Consider the following 22,639-nt stretch of genomic DNA (forward strand, 5'->3'; position numbering starts at 1 on the left):
TGCCTGACTTCTTACTCATTGGAATGAACTGCTCCTGAGCTTAGAGGGGGTGACCTTGGAATATTGAACAGCTTTCTTGTTCTCAAATACAATGTAAAACTATCCATTTTGGATAAAAAGAAAGTAGCAAGAACAGTCCTTTTATTTGAAAATTTTAAAATTGGTGAAAGAGTTTCAGTTCATCTATCTTATAATAAGTGGCCATGTCTAGGGTACTTCATGCCAGCACAGTGGTACAGAGTAGTCATACAGCTGATGAATTCAAATTCCTAAGTATGTTGCTATTTGCAGAATTCTTAGGTCACATAAAACAATTTTAGTTTATTTGCATACAAACAAACTTTCGGTTAAAGTGAACTGTTCAGCAGAAGTGAACTTAAACTACCATTCAATAAGACTGCTGGATTACACAGCAAAACCCAAACTGAATCAAATGCAAATACCCTACAGATATATACTGATACTGCTTTGCTTTGAGTGACAGAATACAACCTCTGTATGAGTATCTGCTGAATTAGAATGATAAACCTAAACGGTATTGTAGGGATCTCCACAGGATATACATTGTTTCCCATACTTAATCTACAAACCCACAACAGGCCAGCACTGGCCACACATTTCCTTAGCTGAATTAGTGGCCAGAATATTTCTTTCAAAGATCAGCTTCTTGAATACAGGGTGTCATTTGCTTAGTTAAAGGAAGGAAACACAGTTTATCTTACAAAACCCAAAGGTTTCTAACCGCACAAGGACTAAACTTCATGGATTTCATACACATGCACACACACACTCACTGCTCATTCCATTTGCAGTGCACGTGAACTGGCTGCTGAACATACAGCCTTACTCAGCACCACCTCAGATATAGTCCTTGAAAAATCTGTAAGACGGTGCAAACCCACAGCAACTGAATTTCCCTTCCCAAAATTCAAGTAACACAGAAGCACAAGGCAAAAGAACAGTAAACATTGCCTATATGCATGTTAATGACCTCTAGCTAACATATACCACGTGTGTAGTATGTATTACAATTGCCCTTTCTCTATTGAGAGACTGTCCATGGCTGGACTAACCTTACTGTGATTCCCAAGCAGTGAACCAATCTGATGGAGACGAGAACTGATTCCCAACATGACTGCAACTGCAACGTGATCTTTCCAAAATGCAATATATTACCTACAGGATTCAGCAATGTCACACAGCTGTAAGACCCTGGTTTAGAGCCATGACTGACTGGTTTACATAAATTGACAAGACGAGCATTTTTCAAAGATATTGCAGAATAGCTCTAGGAATGAACTGAGCTCTAGATGAAACATGAGGGACTGGCATGGTTTAGTCCCAGGATTTTGGGGCAGTTTAGACTGATTTGATTATTTAAAAGTTGCAGGACTGCAGCTGCTGCACAGGGTAGGGATTTTCCCTGCACCAGCCAGGAATCGAACCTGGGTCGCAAGAATGGGAATCTTGCATGATACCACTACACCACTGGTGCTTCCCTTATCACCTCCAAAGAATCAAATCAGTGTAGGCTGCTCCAGGGTGCAAAGTGCTGCATAGTCAGTTATTGATTTAGATAGTCCTGAAATACAATGCATTCCTAGCTCCTTTTCCAGCTGTTGAGACAAAAGAATCTTGCATAGATTTAGAAGATCTTGTTCCTTGCGAATTAAAACAGTAGAGATTAACAAGGTCTGCTACGAGCATGTAAGGAAAAACATAGCCAAGAGTACACATAGGAATGGCCCAAATCTTCTCTAGGTGATAATGTTGAAAGATGATAACAAAAAAGAGTAACAGAGAGCTTTTGCCTAAAGGGAGGCAATATGAAAGCAAATATATTCTGGCACTTCTAAATTTAAGACCATTTAGTTAGGACCCAGCTCATTAGACAGTAATAATAGTTCCATCTTAACATGAGGGGGAACTTCTTTCCCTTGAGGGTGGCAGAGCACTGGAACAGGCTGCCCAGGGAGGTGGTAGAGTCTCTGGAGACATTCAAAACCCGCCGGGACGAGCTGATCTGTAACCTGCTCTAGGTGGACCTGCTTTGGCAGGGAGGTTGGAATAGATGATCTGCAGAGGTCCCTTTCCAACCCCATATCATTCTGTGATAACCTGTCAGATACATAAAACCAGCACACATCTAGTGTCCAAAGGAAGAAGGAACGAAAATTTCACTTTATTTGCTGTTATATTATAAATGCACTGAGAATATTATGAACAATATAGTTTAAAGTATAGCAATTTGGAATCAATAAACGTAGGAGTTACAAGAGATGTGTGCATAATGTCTTACAAGAATTCAAAGAAAATAGAAAAAAGTAATATTTCAGATTGTATGTTCATAACCTTCATATATGCAAAAATACAAATAAAATTCGTAACAGTTTTTACCAAAATTTTTTTTGGGACTGAGGTTTCTGTTAAGAAAGAGAATTTCAGGATCTTCCTCAATTTTGTTTTATTTATTTGACAAAGTGTATATTTTGCCTATCACAGAATTTTAGTTCTTTTCTTTCAGGTGAAAGTCAAAAAAGTTAGATTATAAATTTCAACCTGAAGTGATTTGAAATTCTTGAAATGTTAAATTACTGACAGAGTTAACATAAAGGCAAGATTCATTTTATAGGAATGCTTTCAGTGAAAAAATAACATTTTTTATTTTATATTTATATTGCATGCATTACCTATTTCCAATTTTTTGCAAAATCTTTTCCTTTTCTCTCTCAAGTTCTTCATTTTCACTTTTCAAAACATCCAGTGCTTCATTAATATTAAGAATTGTTTGCTTTCTATTCTGTAGATCACTTTTCCTGGTGGATTTCTAGTGAACATTAAAACATTAAAACACCTTTACCATGATTTGAAATTATTTCAGGCCAACACAGAAGATGCAAGTATGTGAGCATTTTTACTTCATTTATAAAAAAAAAAAAACCAACAAGAAACTTACTAATTCTTCCACAGCTTTAAATACTTCAGAAGAAGCAGCTGATATTTTTACGTTCTCATCTCCTTGGGCAGCTATTTTATTATTCAAATCTTCTACCTAGAAAATATTTTATAAATCAAGTAATACAAATATCTCCTATGTTTCTTTGCAAAAATTAAACAATATATTTTAAAAATAAATTTCAAATGAAGGCTATTAAACAGTAGCTAGACATATTTCATGCTATATTATTCATATGCACATTGACATTGCGATGTATCCTAGCATAATCTTTATACGTCACAGTATCAGGAAGCACACACTCCCAGCCTGCTAATTTATACATGACATATGGTATAATTGAGCAGAATATTTTATGTCACTCTCAGCCTCAAGATTTTCCTTAACACCTCAATATACCTATTGACTTAATACAGATTAAAACAGAGATTCAATGATGGATCAAACACCGGAGCTTAAGGAAAAATGAGGATGTTATGGAAGTAAGGATCTGCAGGATAAGGAAAACATCTAAAGTGGCTTTAGATAAATAAAGGTGTATCTGCTCACATTAAGCCTAACGAACTTTGTTTCCTTCACCTCTCCTTCTTCTACAGAGGCTGAAACAACATAGCTACCCTGGCAGAACGTACCTATACAATCTGCATAGAGATACGGGTCTAACTGGGATATGACCAGATAACAAACATCCCCAAGCAGAATCAGCGTCAATAAGGATTTTAACATAAAGGTTGAAAATACATGTGGGAAGATCAGAACAGAATTAGGCCACAGGCACTCTAAATGGTATGGAATTTCCTACTGCTACCTCAGGAATCTGATGAAGAGCAGATTTACATAAGATACTGTGTGACTATGTCCCAGAAGCTAAGGAGGGAAACAATACAGGCTTTGTCTTGTTATCTTGTGTGGAATGGCACAGCTCTGTTGCATTTCTCTAGGATTCTGCTGGTTGTTCTTATATGATTGTTCTTTCTTAACTAGTTGGGAACCGAAGGTCCTAACCACTATTACTTATAAAGATTTATATTAGATTTATTCAGTTAGTTGATTTAGCCATGCTTTTGAAGGAAATTGGCAATAATCACAGAATCACAGAATCTTCTAGGTTGGAAGGGACCTTAAAGATCATCTTGTCCAACCATCAACCTAACTGACAAAAACAGACACGCGCACAACAAGAAGCATCACCATCACTAAACCATACCTCCCAGCACTACATAAACCCGTCTTTTGAACACCTCCAGGGATGGTGCCTCAACCACCTCCCTGGGCAGCCCATTCCAATGTCTGATAACCCTTTCAGTGAAAAAATTTTTCCTAATATCCAGCCTGAACGTCCCCTGGTGTAACTTGAGGCCATTTCCTCTCGTCCTGTCACCTGTGACTTGAGAGAAGAGACCGACCCCCACCTCTCTACAACCTCCCTTCAGGTGGTGTCAGCTTTATGCTAAACTTAGGTCTGGCTCACCTTTAGCATAAACTAGTCAAACCAAAGGTGGTCACCAAATGGAGCAGTTCCATGCTCCACCTTATCCCTGTTGCACGTTTTTCCCTTGTGTTGGTCTTAATACCTAAGTAAAACCTACTGAAGTATATCAGGTCAGGCAAACCCAGCTGGACACATGTCCAGAAAGTGGAGGGGGGAGTCTGGGGGGAGGGAAGTTTACTAATAAGTATTGGTTCTATTTGAAAATAGTGGTTTTCTAGGTATCAGTTGGTAGCATCGCCGGTGCCAACAACAGGAAGAAAACTGTAATACACAGTGCAAGAACATGCCCATTGTCTAATATGACTGTACCTTTAGTTTTTCAGGAGTGTGCTTTTTTCGGGGTTTTTTTTGTTAAGTTCTGGGCATGCTTGGTAGACTCAGTTTCTCAGAAATACTCCATCTAGATTCTGGAATCCCCCGGATCCTTAGCAGAATCTAGCTATCTAGCTGCACTAATCACAACAGTACAGGGCACATACAAGAGAATGAATGTCATACTTTAATTATACATACATACATACATTCATATATATAGACATACTTATACATACAAAAAAAAAAAAACAACAAGTTCTCTTGTGGGCATCTAAATCCTGTTTTAGGCATTTTCTACTGCTTCCACACATAGACCTGTCAATTAATTGAAAACTCCTACTCAGGCAGTGTGAGGAACTCCAGTTCAGATTTTAAACTGCCAAGTACAATACGATTTTGAAATGAATGCTAGACAAATATAGCAGAAACAGGGGAATTTTAAGTAAAATAGGGTATCAGTATGCATAGTATAAGAGTGCATCACATGTTATCTCAGGTTAAAAAAATCTACTAATTCAAGAGAACACTTATGCTGTCCAACTAAATGCACACTTATTTCCATGTGATTTAAGAAGATAAACAATATTAAGCACATATGCATCCAACAACAAAAAATACCCAGATCACTTAAAGGAGTGTAAGATGATTCTGATATTTTTAATAAATAAAGATGAAAAATAACACTAGAACAGAAAAATGAACATGAGAGTTCTATAGAATCTACCACCCTATTTTTAAATCAGTATTTGTATTTTTACTCTTACAGAGGACCTTAACTTTTAAACATACAAAATATTCAAGCATTCATGTACTTTTCAATAAAAGATACTCATTTACTTGCTTGTTTATAAATATTCAAGACTCACTTTGCTGTTCCAACATTTTGCATCTTCCTGGATTTCTGCTTTTTGCTTCACTAACTCCTCAAGGTGTTTTTCATCCTTTATAATCTTCTCCTCTGTTTCTTTTAACTTCATACAGTATTCGGTCCAAATAAATTCAGAATGCTTTAACTCATTCCTAATAGAAATACACACAAAGTGAATCCATCTATTTGGAAATATTCCAAGGTAGTCCCTCTCCATAAAGGAAAATGTAAAGCAGATCTGAATTAGTAAAGATTTATTTTGATTCTCTACTACGTTTCTTGAACAGGTATGCATGAGAGAATTTCAAAATATCTACCCTGGCAGGTTCATGCAATTTCAGCCAGATATCAAAACCACTCATGCTACCAGTTCACTTGCACTTAAACAGCCTGCCAACATCAAAACTCCTAATTGGACCTCTGAACAGGTATTGGTGTAGTTAAGCACAAGACTTTGTTTCATACCGCGCACGTTAATTAATCAAAATAGGAATGAACTTCTTTCTCTGCTACCGGCTGAATCTAGTTCAGAGCCATCTTCACTTAATCAATCCACTGCACTGTCATCTTGTGGACAAATGTCATTTTTACTGACATCAATTCCTCATGTAAAAAGGAACTTAAAGAGAGTAGACAAGGTCAAAGGAGGGGATAAGTACTTTACGTTCACTCTGAATACTTTCACTCTGAAGAGCAGATTTATCAGCATTATGAAAAGGAAAACTGGCCATAGTTACAGAAAGAGATAATAATAACTACAACAGTCGTCAGGAAAACACTCCCATGAGGCACTGTCAGGCCTCATTATAGACCGTGCACAGGCCTTTTGTTACAGCCATGTATAAGAACAGATTTGGTGAAAGGCAGAAAAAATAGAGGGAGATCAGGTTAAAATTTTACAATGACTGCTGGTGCTTGTCCGCTATTTTTATTATTTTTTCAGCAGGCAGAAAAGAGGAGTTTCCCCAAGCTCCCCAGAGAACTCTCTTGGTCAATAACACATTTCAAAGCATGCCTTACATTGAAAAACAAATCCACTGCAGCAGAACTAAGACCAACAGTAGTTGAATTTCAGAGGCATCTACTGCATTACAACACAAATAAAACCTCAGCAAGTTTTGCATATTTAAACACAGTAAGCAACAGAAAACAATAATGTAGATTTCATTCCTAATTCAAGAGCCATTCCTACAAGATTATTTGATAGACACTTTTCCTTTACTTGCTTCCATGATTTCCATCTGGTGATGGAGAAAAGACTTATCTTGCAAAGTCATGTTCCAAATGTCATAGAATATACATAACAGCAGTGTGAAACAGAACACTTTGAACACCTCTACCTTCTTAGGTGCCACCATCCATGAAAGAAACATAATTTATACTTGGAATTTTTCTAATGATAGACATATAAAAAGCATAGACTGCAATTTTCTTCTCATATTACCTATCAGCTACAACTTTCTGAGTACAATCTCACAGAAAAATACAGTACTACCAGCCACAGTGAATATGTGTAAAAATAACAGACTGTGTTGTGTCATGTACCCCAGCCTCAGTATTGTGAGTTTCATGCAGTCTTCATCATTTTCTCACTGATGGCACTGAACATAAAGAAAAGACTATCAACTGCAGAACAGTCTTTCAAGTCTGTGACATCACAAGTGTGTCTTTCTCACACCTATCAATACCACATGTTATTCTAGTCCTCCTCAGATGGCAGCCGAAGGGTCTACTCCCTCTGTAATGTACATATGACTTTAATTACCAGTCTAGCAAATGACTGGGGGGTGGGGAAAACACAGTAGGGAAAAATAATTAATTTCAGCACTGAGGGGCAGAAAAATATCTTCTACTTTACTTTTTCCTGTAAATGCTGATATTCCTAAAAACACTTGCATCACTAGCATTTTTAGTTTAATTTACATTCACACAAACAAAACAGGTTGCAATGTGCACAACAGCCTACATCACTGTCATGCGTTATGACTAGGAAATCAGCTAGGTGAAAGAGAAAAAATACATGATATAATTCTAACAGTATACATGATGAATTTCCAGTATTAGTTATCTATTGTCATTATTATAGGGATTTTACTTACATTCTGACTTGTTTCAAGAGAGTAAAGAGTTCCTATAAAGCAATTTTCATGCACCTCAGAACAAAGGCTTGCTACAGGAAAACACCACACTTTCTGTCTTGCACATGAAACAAACTCAAGAATTTTGATTTCCACCAAGGCTAAAAAAAAAAAGACCAGGAAAACTGTCCACACTGACCTACCACTGCTAAGCAAGCCAGCAGCTGTGACACAGGGACAGAATTTTGAAGGGAACTGAACAAAATCCTGCATAAATGACTATTAAAAAGTGAGGTAGTCAGAAGGTAAGATGAAAAAATCTAATACTAATGAAAAAATGCAAAAGATTAATAGATCAATTTTCATTGAAAGAATAGGTGAACAGCATGGTATCTCAAAATCACATACCTGTTGCTTTGATATATTTACAAATTATCTGAAAGGGCTAGGAGTAGTGAAATTAAGAGTCTGCATATAATATGATTACAACAGGCAAGGCCAAAAAGAACGAAGAAACTTAAGAAAAATTTCAAGGCAAACTAAGTAAGTGGGGAACACAACAGCATATACTATTTAGTGTCCAAACTAAAAAAAATGTGTAAAATCGGAGAGAATAAGTACACCTTAAAATTCTAAATTAATTGTATCAAATTGAGAAAGGTACAGATTTCCACAAATACTCGGAAAGTTTACTCAATACTTAGCACACTTAAAGAAGCTAAGAAGGTGTTAGATTAAGTAAGAAATAGGATGAAAAATATTAGAGTAAAAAAATTAGAGTAAGACATCCCTGTTAAAGTCACTGACATGGCTTAATTTGGAATACATTACCTTTCAACCCATTTCAGAAAAGTATATTACGGAAGTGAAAAGGAGTCAGAAGGCATCGTGGAAAGATCATAAAATACAGAAGCCTTCTGAACACACACTGAAAATAACGTAAGTTGCTTTAGAAAACAGATAGGAAGCAGAAACAAAGTAAAAATCCAAAGTCACAGAGGATATAGGCTAGTGAAGAAGGATCAAAATACACAGCAATACTTATCATCATACAAATCTTAAGGCTTAGACTCCCAAACTACAGTAATTTGCCTACAAGAGGAGAATAACAAATCGCTGGTGACCACACTTTGTAAATACGAGCTGATACGGAATAAATTTTAATAGTAGGTATATGCTAGAATAGTAAAAAAAAAAAATAAAATTATTCTGCTATTACATGATAAAATCACCTCTAGCAATTGATCACTATAACCACTTGCTAACAATTCTTCCCAGCAGCTAGTAATTCAGATAAGTTGACAGAACACTAAACAGGCAGTAAAACACTAAACTGATTTGCAGAGTATCTGAATACATCGTAATAAATCACACCACATTTTTGATAATACTTCTGACTCAGGACCTGATCTTTCCCATAATTAAAATCAACATGAGGTTTGCAATGAAGTTAACCAGTTACAGAATCAGGGTCCATGCTGTCTGATTTCTCTCAGCTGGAACCCATGGAGGAGCTAATGAGCATTTGATCAGATAATCTCTATACACATATTTAAGCTATAATTAAAATTCCAAACATTGTGAAGACATTGTGAAGCTTGCATTCACAGGCTCATATCCATCAAAGGTAAGCATTATCTCCTACTCTTCACACATCTCTTCTTTTGTTTAGACATATGTAGTGACTTTAATTGGAGAATCACATGGTAATTTCCGTAAGTCACTCCAGCTTTGACAAGTGTTGGTATTACAGAATTCTGATCTCAGATTTTGCATAATAAAATACTTCAGTTTTAGTTAATATTTCTGACTACAATTTTAATTTTCATATACTACTATTATTTCCAAATTGCAAACTAGGCTCTAAAATGAAAAAGTTAAGCTTTAGTTAACTAAACGTAAACATGTTTACAGTGAATCATTGTGAGTCATTTTAATCTTAGAGGTAATAAAATATAAATATAAATAGCATAAATACTATACTATAAAGGTTAGAATCAAAAAAGGAAAAAGTCAAACACGCTGACAAATGAAAGAAGCCAGACAGAGACACTTCTTTCTCCGGTATTGTTAAGCTATCCATCTTACAGAAAAATAATATTTTTTGTTATCCTACACTGACTCGTCCTTACTGAGACATAGGCAGTTTGGATCACATTACAAGCACGCAGGCACTTTATGAGTGCAAGACTGGAACTTCTCGAGCAGCAATGTCATTTGAGTAAATGCATGTTACCCAGGATGCCTCCTGCTCCCATATTAAGGTATAAACATTTTACAGAAGAGCTATGATCCTTCTTTAATTCTGCAATTTAGTGCCAATGGCAAAGAGATCCACAGTGATATGATATCTTAAGGAAACAGGATTATTGCATCTAAATAACCTTCCTTTCTTCAAAAATGTGTCAGTGAGGTTTCTGCTCTAGCTGACTGGCAAGCACAGATCTCCCTGGATAGCAGACATGGAATGCACCAGCCATATTAGCCAAAGTAATGATTTCCTCAGGTTGATATTGACCCCAAAATACACTGTAAGAATGTTCTGTTTAACAGAAGTCAGAGTTACTTTGTGCTGCAGGCTTAAAAACTTCTAAAATTCTGAGGCAGGAAGTACTCCTTCTATGGGACTGAAAAAGGTGCTTCAAGTTCCTTAGCACTAATCAGTTTTCGAAATAAAGTTGCTGAGATACTATACTCTAAAAGAAACTGGAAATGATACAAGCAATCCCCATTACTTTAATCATGTGCAGCTTTCTAGCGTGACCTACTGAGCAGCATAAATGGTAAGCAAAACAATCACACTTATTAATTCCAATTATTTTTTGAACATAGAAATGAAAAGAAAATCTAAAACCAACAGAAAGCAGCTACAGCAGTTATGATCTCTTCTTTAACTCCTTCTGAGAGTGGGTCCCTCCACAGAGGGGACCAAGATACCTTATTCCCAAATTCTATTGTGTGCCCTTTTTTACCCTGTCATATATTACTGAAACAGTTTACATACAGGCTAAAAAGTGTAACAATTCTTCCTATTTGGTGCCTCAAATAAAAAGGTCACTTGCAGTACCCTAAGCTCTCACGACTACTGAGTTATTTGTTGATTTGACATTGGCCTTTGTGGCAGACAAGCCTACGAAAGAAATTGCACTGACAGAATGCAGTAATTACAATAAGTATACTACTGGTTTCAGCTGGGATAGAGTTAATTTTCTTCATAGTAGCTTGTATGATGCTATGTTTTGGACTTCTGCTGAAAACAGCCTTGATAACATAGGGATGTTTTAGCTGTTGCTGAGCAGTGCTTACACAAAAAAGTCAAGGCCTTTTTTGATCCTCAGACTGTCCCAACATTTGCAGGCCGGGGGTGCACAAGAAGTGGGGAGGGGATGCAGCTGGGACAGCTGACCCCAGCTGCCCAAAGGGATATTCCATATCATAGGATATCACTCTGAGCTATATAATAAAAACTGCGGGGAGGAAGGGTTCATTTGGAGTTATGGTGTTTGTCTTCCCAAGTAATCATCACACACAATGGAGTCGTACTTTCCTGGAGATGGCTGAACACCTGCCTGCTGATGGGAAGTAGTGAATTAATTCTTTGCTTTGCTTTGCTTGTATGTGCACCTTTTGCTTTACCTGTTAAACTGTCCTTATCTCAACCCATGAGTTTTCTCATTTTTACCCTTCTGATTTTCCACCCCATCCTGGTCAGGGGCAGTGAGTGAGCAGCTCTGTGGGGCTCAGCTGCCTACTGGGGTTAAACCACAACAACAAACTATTCATAACTGCTTGCTTTCTGCCTTTTTAGAAAGTTTGGCAGCGTGCTGCTGGCCTGGAAATATGCAAAATCATATTTATTTCTGCTTATAACAGAAGTTACTGTAACTTCTCTTCAGCTCTGTAGTTGCTCCTTAGACTACTGAAGCCAACTCTATAATGACCTCTCTTGTCTCTAAGCTTTCCTCATTTCAAGTGAAAAAGAGCCACTGTGGCATTTGCTACTTTGCCTGGAAAATAAAAATAAAACCTGGCAACTAACCATAGGCACATGCAGCAAAGTCAAGTGCAACCTCCTACCAAAGTATTTGGTATTCTTGTTCTTTGGCACACTTATTCTTGGTGCTGACTCTTTGTCTGTGTGTTCAGCAACAGAGAGATTACTTAGTGACTAGCCATTAGTGGTGCCCTACTGTTACTGTAGCTCTGCTTGGGGTTAATAACCTGACAAGAGGTTACAGTGAGAAAACTGCAACTTAAGTCATGGCCATACACAAACTACCTTCCAATCCAATAAAGTTGTAGTAATGTTGTTTGTTTGCTAAATAGAAGAAAGACAAGATAATTTAATAAGTCCAAAAAGTGTGTGCTGTTGTCTAGAGTTGTTCTGGTTAATATGCAAGTTCAAAATTAAGTAATAATTATGATACTACAGTAAGTGTTGATGTTCAATGCAAGTAATTTGTGCAGTCAATAAGAACAGTATCAAAAAAGTTCTGTCGAGGTGATTGAGAACTCAAAAGTAAGTAAAATAAGGTAAAAACGGAATGCTTTTGGAGTCAATTCATGGAACTTAGAATTTGGGTATATTTCTCGACATCATCCTTTCCTTATTCTGCTACTGCAAGCTAAGACAAACAGGGTAAGTACATATTTTATATATAATCCTATTAATTTTAATTTTACAAATATTAGAATTTAAAATTATTTCTAAAAGCAAATATTCAATAGTTTATCACTATTAAAACTTACAAGACATTATAATGCCATATTCAATATCTCTTACTTGCATTTACTCAGTAGCATCTCAGCACATTTAATTTTCTCACACATAGATTTTATCTTCTTTTCAGATTCTTCATCAATTCTTTTCATTGTCTTTTCAATTTCCATGAGTTCACAACAAACATCACTGTATGTTTTTGATGCCTAAGAAAACAAATTTTCCAGAAGATGGTATATAAAAATCATGCATAATCTTAAAAAAAAATTCAAAATTTGTCACATTCTTTGCAGTTTAAAAACTGGAGCTTAAAGTAGTACTTTGAGATGTCATACAGCTTCTCAACAAATTCTGCATGGTCTGCAAGAGATACAATCCTAGTGAAAGATAACAGAACGTGTGCTGTAAAATGGCATGACATAAACAAATGTTAGCAAGAGGGCTTCCATTCTTAAAAAACTTTGAAGTTACTGTGAAAAGGTGACTACTTCCATGGGAAGATAGTGACCTCTGGAGCAGAAAGAAAGAAATAATTTTGAAAGAAGCCACTGAGGTTTCACTCAGTTATATGACAGAATCATTACTTAAACGTCTCCTAGAGGATGTGCAAGGCTGGCAGTCACCAATGTAAAAGAGGGGCCTGAGACAATGCAGGCAATGAACACAATTTTCAATGCTATAAATAGAACCAGGACACTCAGCTCCTAACAACTCTCAGCTAGAGGTATGTATATGTCTACTGTCTCTGCTTTTTAAAATGTTACAAATATAAACAAATAACATGATATAAAATGTTTATTATAATCTGGCACTTCACAGCTCAAACTTGTTCTCTGGGTATTGAAAGCTAGAGATTCAAAACTAAATAATTCTTTTAATATCAACGAAAATTAATTATCACCTGCTTTTTTAAGGCCATGGGAGGAAAAAACCAACCCGAGTAACAAACAACATATTAATTAGAGCACAATAAAATTCATAAATAATTTATTTGACAATTCTAAATTTTGCTGAGATGAAATATATAAATAAGTTACAGTTACATCAAATCTGTCTTCTTTTGATATGTAGTGTCATTTTTTGGAAAGAAAGAAAAAACCTCTGAAAAAAATATTTTATTTTAAATAGTCTTTAAAAAATATTTTAAGTCTAATTCCTGAGTTGTATATTAGTACACTTCAATAATTTAACTGCATACAATGTATTCTAGACATTAACAAGAAGGAAAGGATTTAAGATAAAATCCAAAATAACCAACTTGATTTTTAATTAGCCAGTATTTTGAATGTATCTCATAACATTGGCAGGACTGTAAGCTATTTCATAGATCAGAACTAAATCATGATAATTCTTATATTATTTGTGTAATAGGCAATTAACTTTTTAGTTTTAGAAGTATTTTCACATGACTGTTGAATCCCCAAAATATGAGAAGCTCAAACTAAAACAAATTAAAATAAACAATATTAAGAATTGCCTACAAACAAAAGACCATTATTACACTCTAAGTAGCTTGAAAAGAAATTAATCTCTACATTTGTATTTAAAAATTACTATAGGAAATATACAGAAAACATAATACTGTACTAAAATCTGTATGTGAAGTAACACGTTATCCCTCCCTTTTTAGACATCAATTTTAAGCTATCTACAGCTTTCCTGCACCTACATTGTTCAGCCTGACATTATCCACATTAGACATTTATTTTCAACAAATAATAAATTATTATCAGTATTATTATCAATAAATACTACCAACAAATATTTACATCAGCACTTAAAAATAGTTAAATATTGCAAACATTTTTGTGACAGCTTCTAACTTCTCCATATTCTGAAGAAAATACTGATGTCTGTGAGAAATCGGAAAAGAACCTATACCAGTATCAGAAACGTGCCTCCCGCCTTTCCCATGAAAAATCCCACATGAAATCAACTTTTAGAAAGTTAGAATTACATTCCATATATATGCTTAAGAGACATTTATTAAAGGCCAACAGATTATATTCCCTGGATTCTGACTGCACTGGGTGCCTCTATGTAGCAGTATGTGCACATAATTCACAGTCTTCGTGAACAATTTAAATCAGACTTTGGTACTTCTCCAAAATGGTATGCACCTATGTAATGGAAAGGTTCTAAAAGAAACATCTTTGCATTGTTTGTATTTACCTTTTCATAAGCCATTAACACTTCTTTCACAGCTTCACCTTCTAGAATCAGCTTTTCTTCCAGCAGAGGGCTGTGTTTCTTCATGAAGTCTATATCCTCCTGAATCTCTCTGTTGGCTGCTTCTGTCTGAAGTATTTGGTTTTGTAACTGTTGCCTCTGACGCCTTTTACAATCTAAATGCCATTGTAGCTCCAAGGTATCCTGAATGCACATGTCATATTCTTTTAAAAAGATAATTAGCATAACAAAATGTGAGTATCTGAGTGACACCATGAATACCTAGTGAGATTAGGAAATATGTTGTCGTAACATTAAGACTTGCAAAATTTTGCTGTAAACTACTTTTAAGGCCAAAAGAGGACATCAGTTACAAAGGACATCACCAAATATTGCGTTAGCAGTGGAACTGTTTTCAAATTCACAAGTCATAATCCTAGTACATAATGCAAGCAAATTTTCAAAGTGAGGGGTGGTTTTGTTTTTATGAAGGAAAATAAAACATTTAGCCTTAAGGCATATCTAGAGGAGGCTATTATAACACCAGAACAGTTGTACTGAGCTTCCTAGTCTCCAGCAACAGACACATGTGGTCACAGAGGAAGAACAGGACAAGTATAAATCCCTCATCCTCTTAATATGCCAACTGTTTTCAGTTCAGGGACACTTCCTGAACTAAATGTGGGTTTCAAGAAAGCTAAATTAAAGATACAAACTGAAAACCAACAAAGAAAACATACTCATATTGCCACACAGAAGTATGCCAGTCTTAGTTCAGCTTGCTGCATTTACTTCTCTGACTTTGGCATACATTTCCTATAGGTCTTTACAAGAAAATATGTGACTAGACTACTGGTTGCTGAATTACAACATAATATTTTATTTTGCTCAGAAAAAAAAAAAACCAAAAAAAACCCAACAAACTTATTAGCGATGGTGTCGTGCAGCAGCTGCTGTTCTAAATGGAAAAATTATTGGTATGAAACTAGGGAAAGTAAAAAAAGAGATCAGATAAGAAAAAAAATCAGAAAATGTCTCAAGAGCACTAAACTTTGCCATAAATTGGAGAGAGAGAAGCACATTTTACTGAGAAAAAAAAAAGGCTCTCTGAGAAGTAGCTGTGGAATACTCAGTGCCATCCCTTAACAGTCATTAAATATTGCTGTTTTAACAAGACATAAATCACAAATTCACAAAATTATTATTTCGTTACTTCTAAAAGTTAGAGAGACATTGTATGAATAAGTGGCTTTTCTACATCATGCAAAGTGATACCTAACATTAACATGAATAAAATGCATTTTACATTGGATTTTTGTTATATTTCAGAGAAGGTAAATTCCGAAGCTAGATTAAGTCACTGCAGTTACCTGAGTGTGCTACAGGACATAGATGCAGCAGGAGCTAGCAATAACAGAAATCAAGGGAAGTCTGAAAAAATAACAGCGTTCAGCGTCTGCTCTGAATGGGTCATGCAAACTCGTAATTAAGAATCTCCTGGGTTTGTAATACTTAGATTAGGGATAATTATAGCATCCCTGAGGGTCTTTCCCCTTTATCCTCAATTCCATTTTAGCAAAATTTTTGTCTTATAGATAATACTATGAAAAGTCATAATCCTGAAAATTACAAATTTACTCCAAGGACACAGTGTCACACTGACATAGTATACATTGATAAATCAAGGGAGAGGAGGTGGTTAATTTTCACAGCCAAACTTCATGCTCATTTATTTTGCTTTTTTTAAACATACTGTATCATTGCATATATTAACAGAATTGAAAATGTGTTAATTATATTCCACTATTCCAAATTTCTGATATCTGTAGAAAATACTAACCAGTAAAGTAGAAGTGACAGGAATGTATAGCAACATGCAGCTGTAAATAACATTTGCATCGCTGTATGGAAGTATGTCAAAAAGTAAAAAGTAACATCTCTGCAGCTCAAATCCTGAACTACTGTGTTGAAGAATGAAGAAGAAAGATGCAGACAGAGTTTTTAGGAGGAACTGTTTTGATAGGACAGGGGGTAACAGTTTTAAACTAAAAGAGGGAAGATTCAGACTAGATCTAAGGAAGAAATTTTTTACAATGGGGGTGATGAAACACTGGCACACGTTGCCCAGAGAGGTGGTAGACTCCCTGAAAACATTTGAGGTCAGGTTGGATGGGGCTTTGAGCAACCTGGTCTAGTTGAAGATGTCCCTGCTCATTGCAAAGGGGTTGGACTAGATGACTTTATAACATCCCTAAAGGCCCTTTAAATGACCCAAACGATTCTATGATTACATTATCAACCTTTTCTTGCAGTTCTTTGCTCCTGTAAAATTGACTTTTCCATTGCCATGGGATTTTCTCCTAAAAGCAGTGTCTGACCTATCAATGAATTTTAACTCTGATTCTTTATTCAGTCTCCTCCTCTGTTTTCAGAGCATCATAAATTATTCTTCAGAAGCAACTGCTTTTAAAGAAAGCGATCTCTGCAAGGTGGTGACACCTTAACAGGTTTCTAGTTTCCAAGTCAAGAGTTAAGCCATTGATTAAAATAAACAAAGAAACAAACAAACATACATTGTTCTCATATAATGTTAGGGATGTGCACTGACATTTTGCCATCCTAATGGAAGAAAAAAAGAGAGAGAGAGAGAAAAAGAATTTGCAACTAAATGAGTCCTGGCTTGCTTCCATTATACGCTGCTTTTCACTCAATGTCTACCCATCAGTAAACACAGTTATGGAAGACTTGCATTGTCACCACACTCTGGATTGGGAAGTATTTGTTGAAGACCTCAGGATAATGTGCACTAGAATATGCACTAGAGTACCAACTGTGATTTTACATTCGAAAACCTACTGTTTGAAATCACGCGACTCTTCTATAAGTCTAGGTTCAGATGGTATCTGCTTCTGACTGTGAGTCAGAAGGAAAAGAACAAACAGTTGGTACATAGTTGCTTTCTTTTTTTCTTAAATTCTATTGTGAAGACACCAGTTCATCACAAAAGGCAACAGCAAACATCCTTAGAATCTGGGATTTCAAGGAAATCTATCAATGATTACATCAAACAATTCCTACTAAATATGCATGTACTTTATTCAAGTTTATCACATTTTAATTATTCTCAAAACTTTTTTTTTAATTTGTGGTTTAGTCTATAGTTTAACAAAAGTGCATTGTTTTATAATTCTGTTTCAGCTTCTCATTCCTTGTCCCAAGATGAGTATTTAATATCATCTTCAGAGTGCCTTGTCTACTCCTATGCTATTTCTCAAACAATGCTGAACATTCCATAACACTTTCAATAGATTTTTTTCCAGATATATTCAAACATACCAAATTCAGAAGAGTAAACACTGTACTCCTATTACAGTAAACTCAACTATAGCCATATCACAATTCTTATTCTCGGTAATGAGCTGACTGAAAAATAACAAATATTCTTAGTTTCGATACCAATACCTTTTTGAACAGCTGCGGGGATCTGCTGAAGCCTCCAAAGTGACATACGATCGATTTTCATGAGAAGCTTTTTCCCTCGCTCTTTCTCCAACTCCAAAGCTTTTTCTGCCTCCTCACGATCGGCCTCCAGCCGCTTAATTAGCTCAGTAACTTCCAATAGCAGAGCTTCTGTTTCCTGCTTCAAGGTTAATGTCTTGCCATCTTTAAAAATACATGAAAATATGTTTTTATGAAAGCTTAATCATATGCTTTTTACTCAAACTTCATTCTTAACACAAAGTTGGTCTGTATCACAGTAAGCAAATTGATTACAATGCTGTCTTTAAAAATACATTAGAATTATTTCTTATGAAAGCTTAAACATACACTCTTTATTCCAGCTTTTTTCTCAACATAAAGCTAGTCTCTTCACATCTATCAAGGCTAGCACAACTGGTTACAAACATAGCTTTCATATTCAATAGCATTTTCCCTTAGCTTATTTCCAATGCAGAGTGCAACAAAAGTGTATTAATGTAGAAGGTACAAAATTTTCATCTTTGCCTCACTACTTGGGTAAGTAATCACCCAAATAACAGTACAAGTTATAAATCATCTCAATTTTTTAAAGAATATTTATTTAATTTTATTTTCCTAAGTATCAATGCCTTCATTAAAGTCTTTGGAGATCTAAGAATATTTCGTGTAGTATCTCAACAGCACTGTTTTACTTGTGATACACATGAATCATCATTTCATACCATGAAATTTGGCTATCAAAAATGCCTCAGTTATTTGTTTCAATAAAAGATCCTTTGAGGTAATAATCTTTACTCCTGATCTATAAAAAATGGGAAGTGTATATGCTACAGAATCCCAGACATTTCTATTTTGATTCCACAGTCAATAATTCCCTCCTAAATTATTTTTATTAAAAACTGAAAGCATTGAAAAGAAGGACAACTACTTAAAAACTGGAGTGAAAGTTTGGCTTCACTGCCATCAACAGAAATTTTGTCACACAATTTACTGCACACAGGATCGCCTCAGGCTAGCAGTACTTTAAAAGTTGCACATTGTCTTAAAAAACATTGCACACAATCTGAGTAAAGATGCAAACTGTAAAAACAACTCTATGTTGGGAGTACATTACGAATACCCTGTAACAGCAATGTAGTTATTTATTTTACAGAAACTAAATGAAAAAAAACCTTAGAATTTCCAACAACCAACCTAACAAGTTCAGCTGGTTGAAATCCTAGATGGGTTAAAATACAGTATGAATATAAATACAGAAATGTAAATGATCTTCTTGCAAACAGGATGACTAAATAGTACTTAATATAACATCTATAATCTATGTGTCTTTCAGCTTATCAGATGACACACGCAGATTTCAAAGGATACTCATTTCATGTACATGAGCAGGCAACAAGCAACTATTATTACAAATGCAAAGCATATATTAAATGAGGATAAGTAACTTTTACCACTCAGACTGGATAATTATGAAATATTGAAATATTTTTACCTTCAGAAGATACATCAGCTTCTTTAAAATCCAACTTTGTGGATAATGATAATGAGGTATCTTTAATGGATTCAGTACTGACCTGTTCTGTTATCCTATAGATAAAAGACACTGTCACTAAGAAATTTTAGACTGAATTTAAGTCGGCATTGTTAGGTAAATATTACTTTAACAAAATCAAAATTTATTTTATTGAATTTTACTCATTTAAATGCTTGCTAGTTAAATGGAATGATCGTTAAAAAGCACTGCAAGTCATACTGAAGGCTTATTAATTGTACAATTCCCATATAAGTGCTTTTCTCATATTTCTTTACAGAAATACAAGAAACAGATTTCTTTACATCTTATACATAAACAGATCTCCAATTTTTGTCCTCATACCCGAAGATGTGCCAAAGATAAAGTATTGTAGAAAAGCTGTTACTCTTTCCAAGTTCTGAATATACAGGAGCAATATATGCTATACTTTATAGACTCTTCTAAGTGGCAGAAGCATTTACTGCTGTATCTGTGCAGACACAAATACATTGCCACTGCAGGCCTGATGTAGGCCAGTTTTATCAGTTGAAAGGAAGTCACCACTTGAGGGTCAACAATGAAGAAAAAAGATTTTTTAGACATACAAAAGAAAAAAGATCCAGGCATAAGGCTTAATCAATTTCCAACAGAAAAGCTTTTGAAATCTGGGAGACTCCAAAGTAGAGGAGGGCTTTGTTGAAATGAGATCAGGACAAATTTAACCTACAAGCGAGAAGGTGAAAGAAGTTACACAAGTAGTCAAAGAAGAACACAAGCAAATCATAGCCCACATGTGAACTTAGGAGGCTCATTAGCCTACTGGAGTCGAGAACAAGGGGAGGAAGGATAAACCACCCTTCGTTTACACCCACATGTGTGGCTGAAAGAACACAAACAGGTTCTTAATATGCAGCTAAGATGAAATGAAATCTGCAGTCACAGTGTTACAGTGCACATACATGCACAATGTGAACACACATATTTGAAAGAGCTCCACAAAAAAGTTCCTTTTCCATGAAGAAATAACGGCCCTATGCCAAAAACAGACCAAAACAAATACTACTTAAGCCCTCCTAGATCAACAGAAAATACATATAAATTACAGGGAATAGAACATAAATTTCTGTGGAGTAATGGAAAATAGCAACATATTGGATAGGAAAACTGGGACCAGGTGATGGAAGAGATATCAAATTAGATACAGAAGTGGGAGTTTGATAAACAGGAGCTGGATAAGTAGGAAAACACAAAATAACTCAATAGGTGTGTCTGACATGAAGTAAAAATACGCAGGGAAACACAGGGTTTCTTGAGCAAAACAGCCAGGACAGCAAGCCCAGTGCATGAGATACATTCTCCTCTTCAACCTTCTCTTTTCATCTTTGTAACTAGAACTACATCATAAAGTAGGCTGCATCATGAATAATACAATTTAAAGTCACACAATCAGACTTACTTTGCATACCTTCTGAGTACTTGCCTTTGAAATACACTTGTATTGTATTATATCCTAGGTTAGGAAAAGTCTGACTTCTTTATTGTATTTCAAAATACATGCAGCCAGTGTGTAAAATTTAGAAAAAAAACTGAATGAGTTTTACGTTTTAAAATTACAGTTTAAATTTATAACCTTTAGTAACTCTGTATATGTCCTCGATATCCCAAATCCAAACATATATAGAAAAAAACAACTCTTCAACTTTTTATTTTTAATTTAGGAATTATGTTCTGGTTTGATTCTAACAAGCATCCTCTCTTGCCCTCTAATTTTAAAGATACATATTGCAAACATTACAGTGTGATTGAAGGCAATTTCTTCACTCAAACGCACCAAAGTTTATTGAACTAAACATAAGGAGCTGGAATACTACACTGAAAACACAAAAATCATACATTTAATAAGAATCTTAATAGTATGCAGTATAGGAAAACCAGGAAAGGAAAAAAAAAAAAATCTTATTTTTTTCCCCAACTTATTAGAGCATATGACGAAAATATGGCTGTTTCATTCAGACTTTTTTACCTAGTCCTTCTCATAATTACTTGACCTCTCCCTGTGCCTAGCTAAGCTGAAGTAAGAGTCAATGTGACCCTCTATGCAAATTCAGAGAATTATACACAGTGTTTAGAGTACTTCACAAATATCAGAGTAAGTATGCAGAAACCTTTAGAATGCTTATACATCATGTTCCAACCCAAAACTTAGAGCAACAAGAGATTAAGGATCCTTATTCATATTTAGGTACCTGAGATAATTGGTACAACTGGCACAATTTCAGAAGCATCAATAACAGAACAACTGTTACCAACAGAAATTGGTACAGAAAAGGTGAGCCCTGTGACCTGTGATCACCTTGAATCTTTGAAAATTAAACACTGAGTATGAAAGATATGAGAAATTCTCCATAAAAACTTTTGGTCTTCTAAAGTAACTAGATCCTACAGACACGAAGAATGCTTATTTTAGATGCATTCTGCATTACAGAAGAATTTGGTAAACTCTACAGTTCCCAGAGCAGACTTTATAACCATACTAATCTCTCATCAAATAATTACCTAACATTAAAACAAGTGCATTATTTTGTATGATTATGTATATATGATTCTTACCGTGGTATCTTCTCCTTAAACACATAACCATACTGAAAAAGCAAAACATAAACTCTGTTACACACCTCAGATGTTATACACTTCTTCTGTTTCCTAACAAAAAGCATAACAGGCCACTGAATTTAGTATTATAAGAGGATCTAATTAGTGTACATACAGATGAATGCTTTTCAACATTTTAAAATACTTCCAAAGTTTTTGAATTCCTAAAAACTGTGCATCTCCAAACAGTTGGTAATAAAACCCAGATTTTGTACATACATGTTATGCATTACTCATTTTTGTAGAATGTTTTTTTAAAATCCCTTAATATTGTTAATTCTATTTTCTGTCTTAACTTCTGTACTTTGTTTTTAATCTCAAAACTACAGCAGGCATTCTGTCTGAACACCACCTGCTTTTTCTTCATTAGGGCGATGTCTACAACAGTAAATTAAA

The 22,639-nt window shown here is 35.2% G+C and overlaps 1 protein-coding gene and 1 non-coding gene across 2 annotated transcripts in view; both read right to left on the reverse strand.

Moving 5' to 3' along the window:
• Positions 1–22,639, reverse strand: part of CCDC178 (coiled-coil domain containing 178) — a 161,368-nt gene that overhangs the window by 133,081 nt on the left and 5,648 nt on the right. The window contains exons 4-11 of the mRNA XM_014936908.1: positions 22,202–22,233; positions 19,571–19,665; positions 18,061–18,261; positions 14,602–14,822; positions 12,493–12,635; positions 5,630–5,783; positions 2,957–3,052; positions 2,691–2,827 (exon numbers count right to left, since the gene is read on the reverse strand). Coding sequence (XP_014792394.1) covers positions 2,691–2,827; positions 2,957–3,052; positions 5,630–5,783; positions 12,493–12,635; positions 14,602–14,822; positions 18,061–18,261; positions 19,571–19,665; positions 22,202–22,233 — 1,079 coding nt within the window. The remainder of the gene's footprint in view (positions 1–2,690; positions 2,828–2,956; positions 3,053–5,629; positions 5,784–12,492; positions 12,636–14,601; positions 14,823–18,060; positions 18,262–19,570; positions 19,666–22,201; positions 22,234–22,639) is intronic.
• Positions 1,425–1,495, reverse strand: TRNAG-CCC. The gene has a single exon. It is a non-coding gene; the product is annotated as a tRNA-Gly (tRNA).

This window comes from Calidris pugnax, unplaced genomic scaffold (genome assembly GCF_001431845.1).
Source record: "Calidris pugnax isolate Ruff unplaced genomic scaffold, ASM143184v1 scaffold51, whole genome shotgun sequence".
NCBI classification, from domain to species: domain Eukaryota; kingdom Metazoa; phylum Chordata; class Aves; order Charadriiformes; family Scolopacidae; genus Calidris; species Calidris pugnax.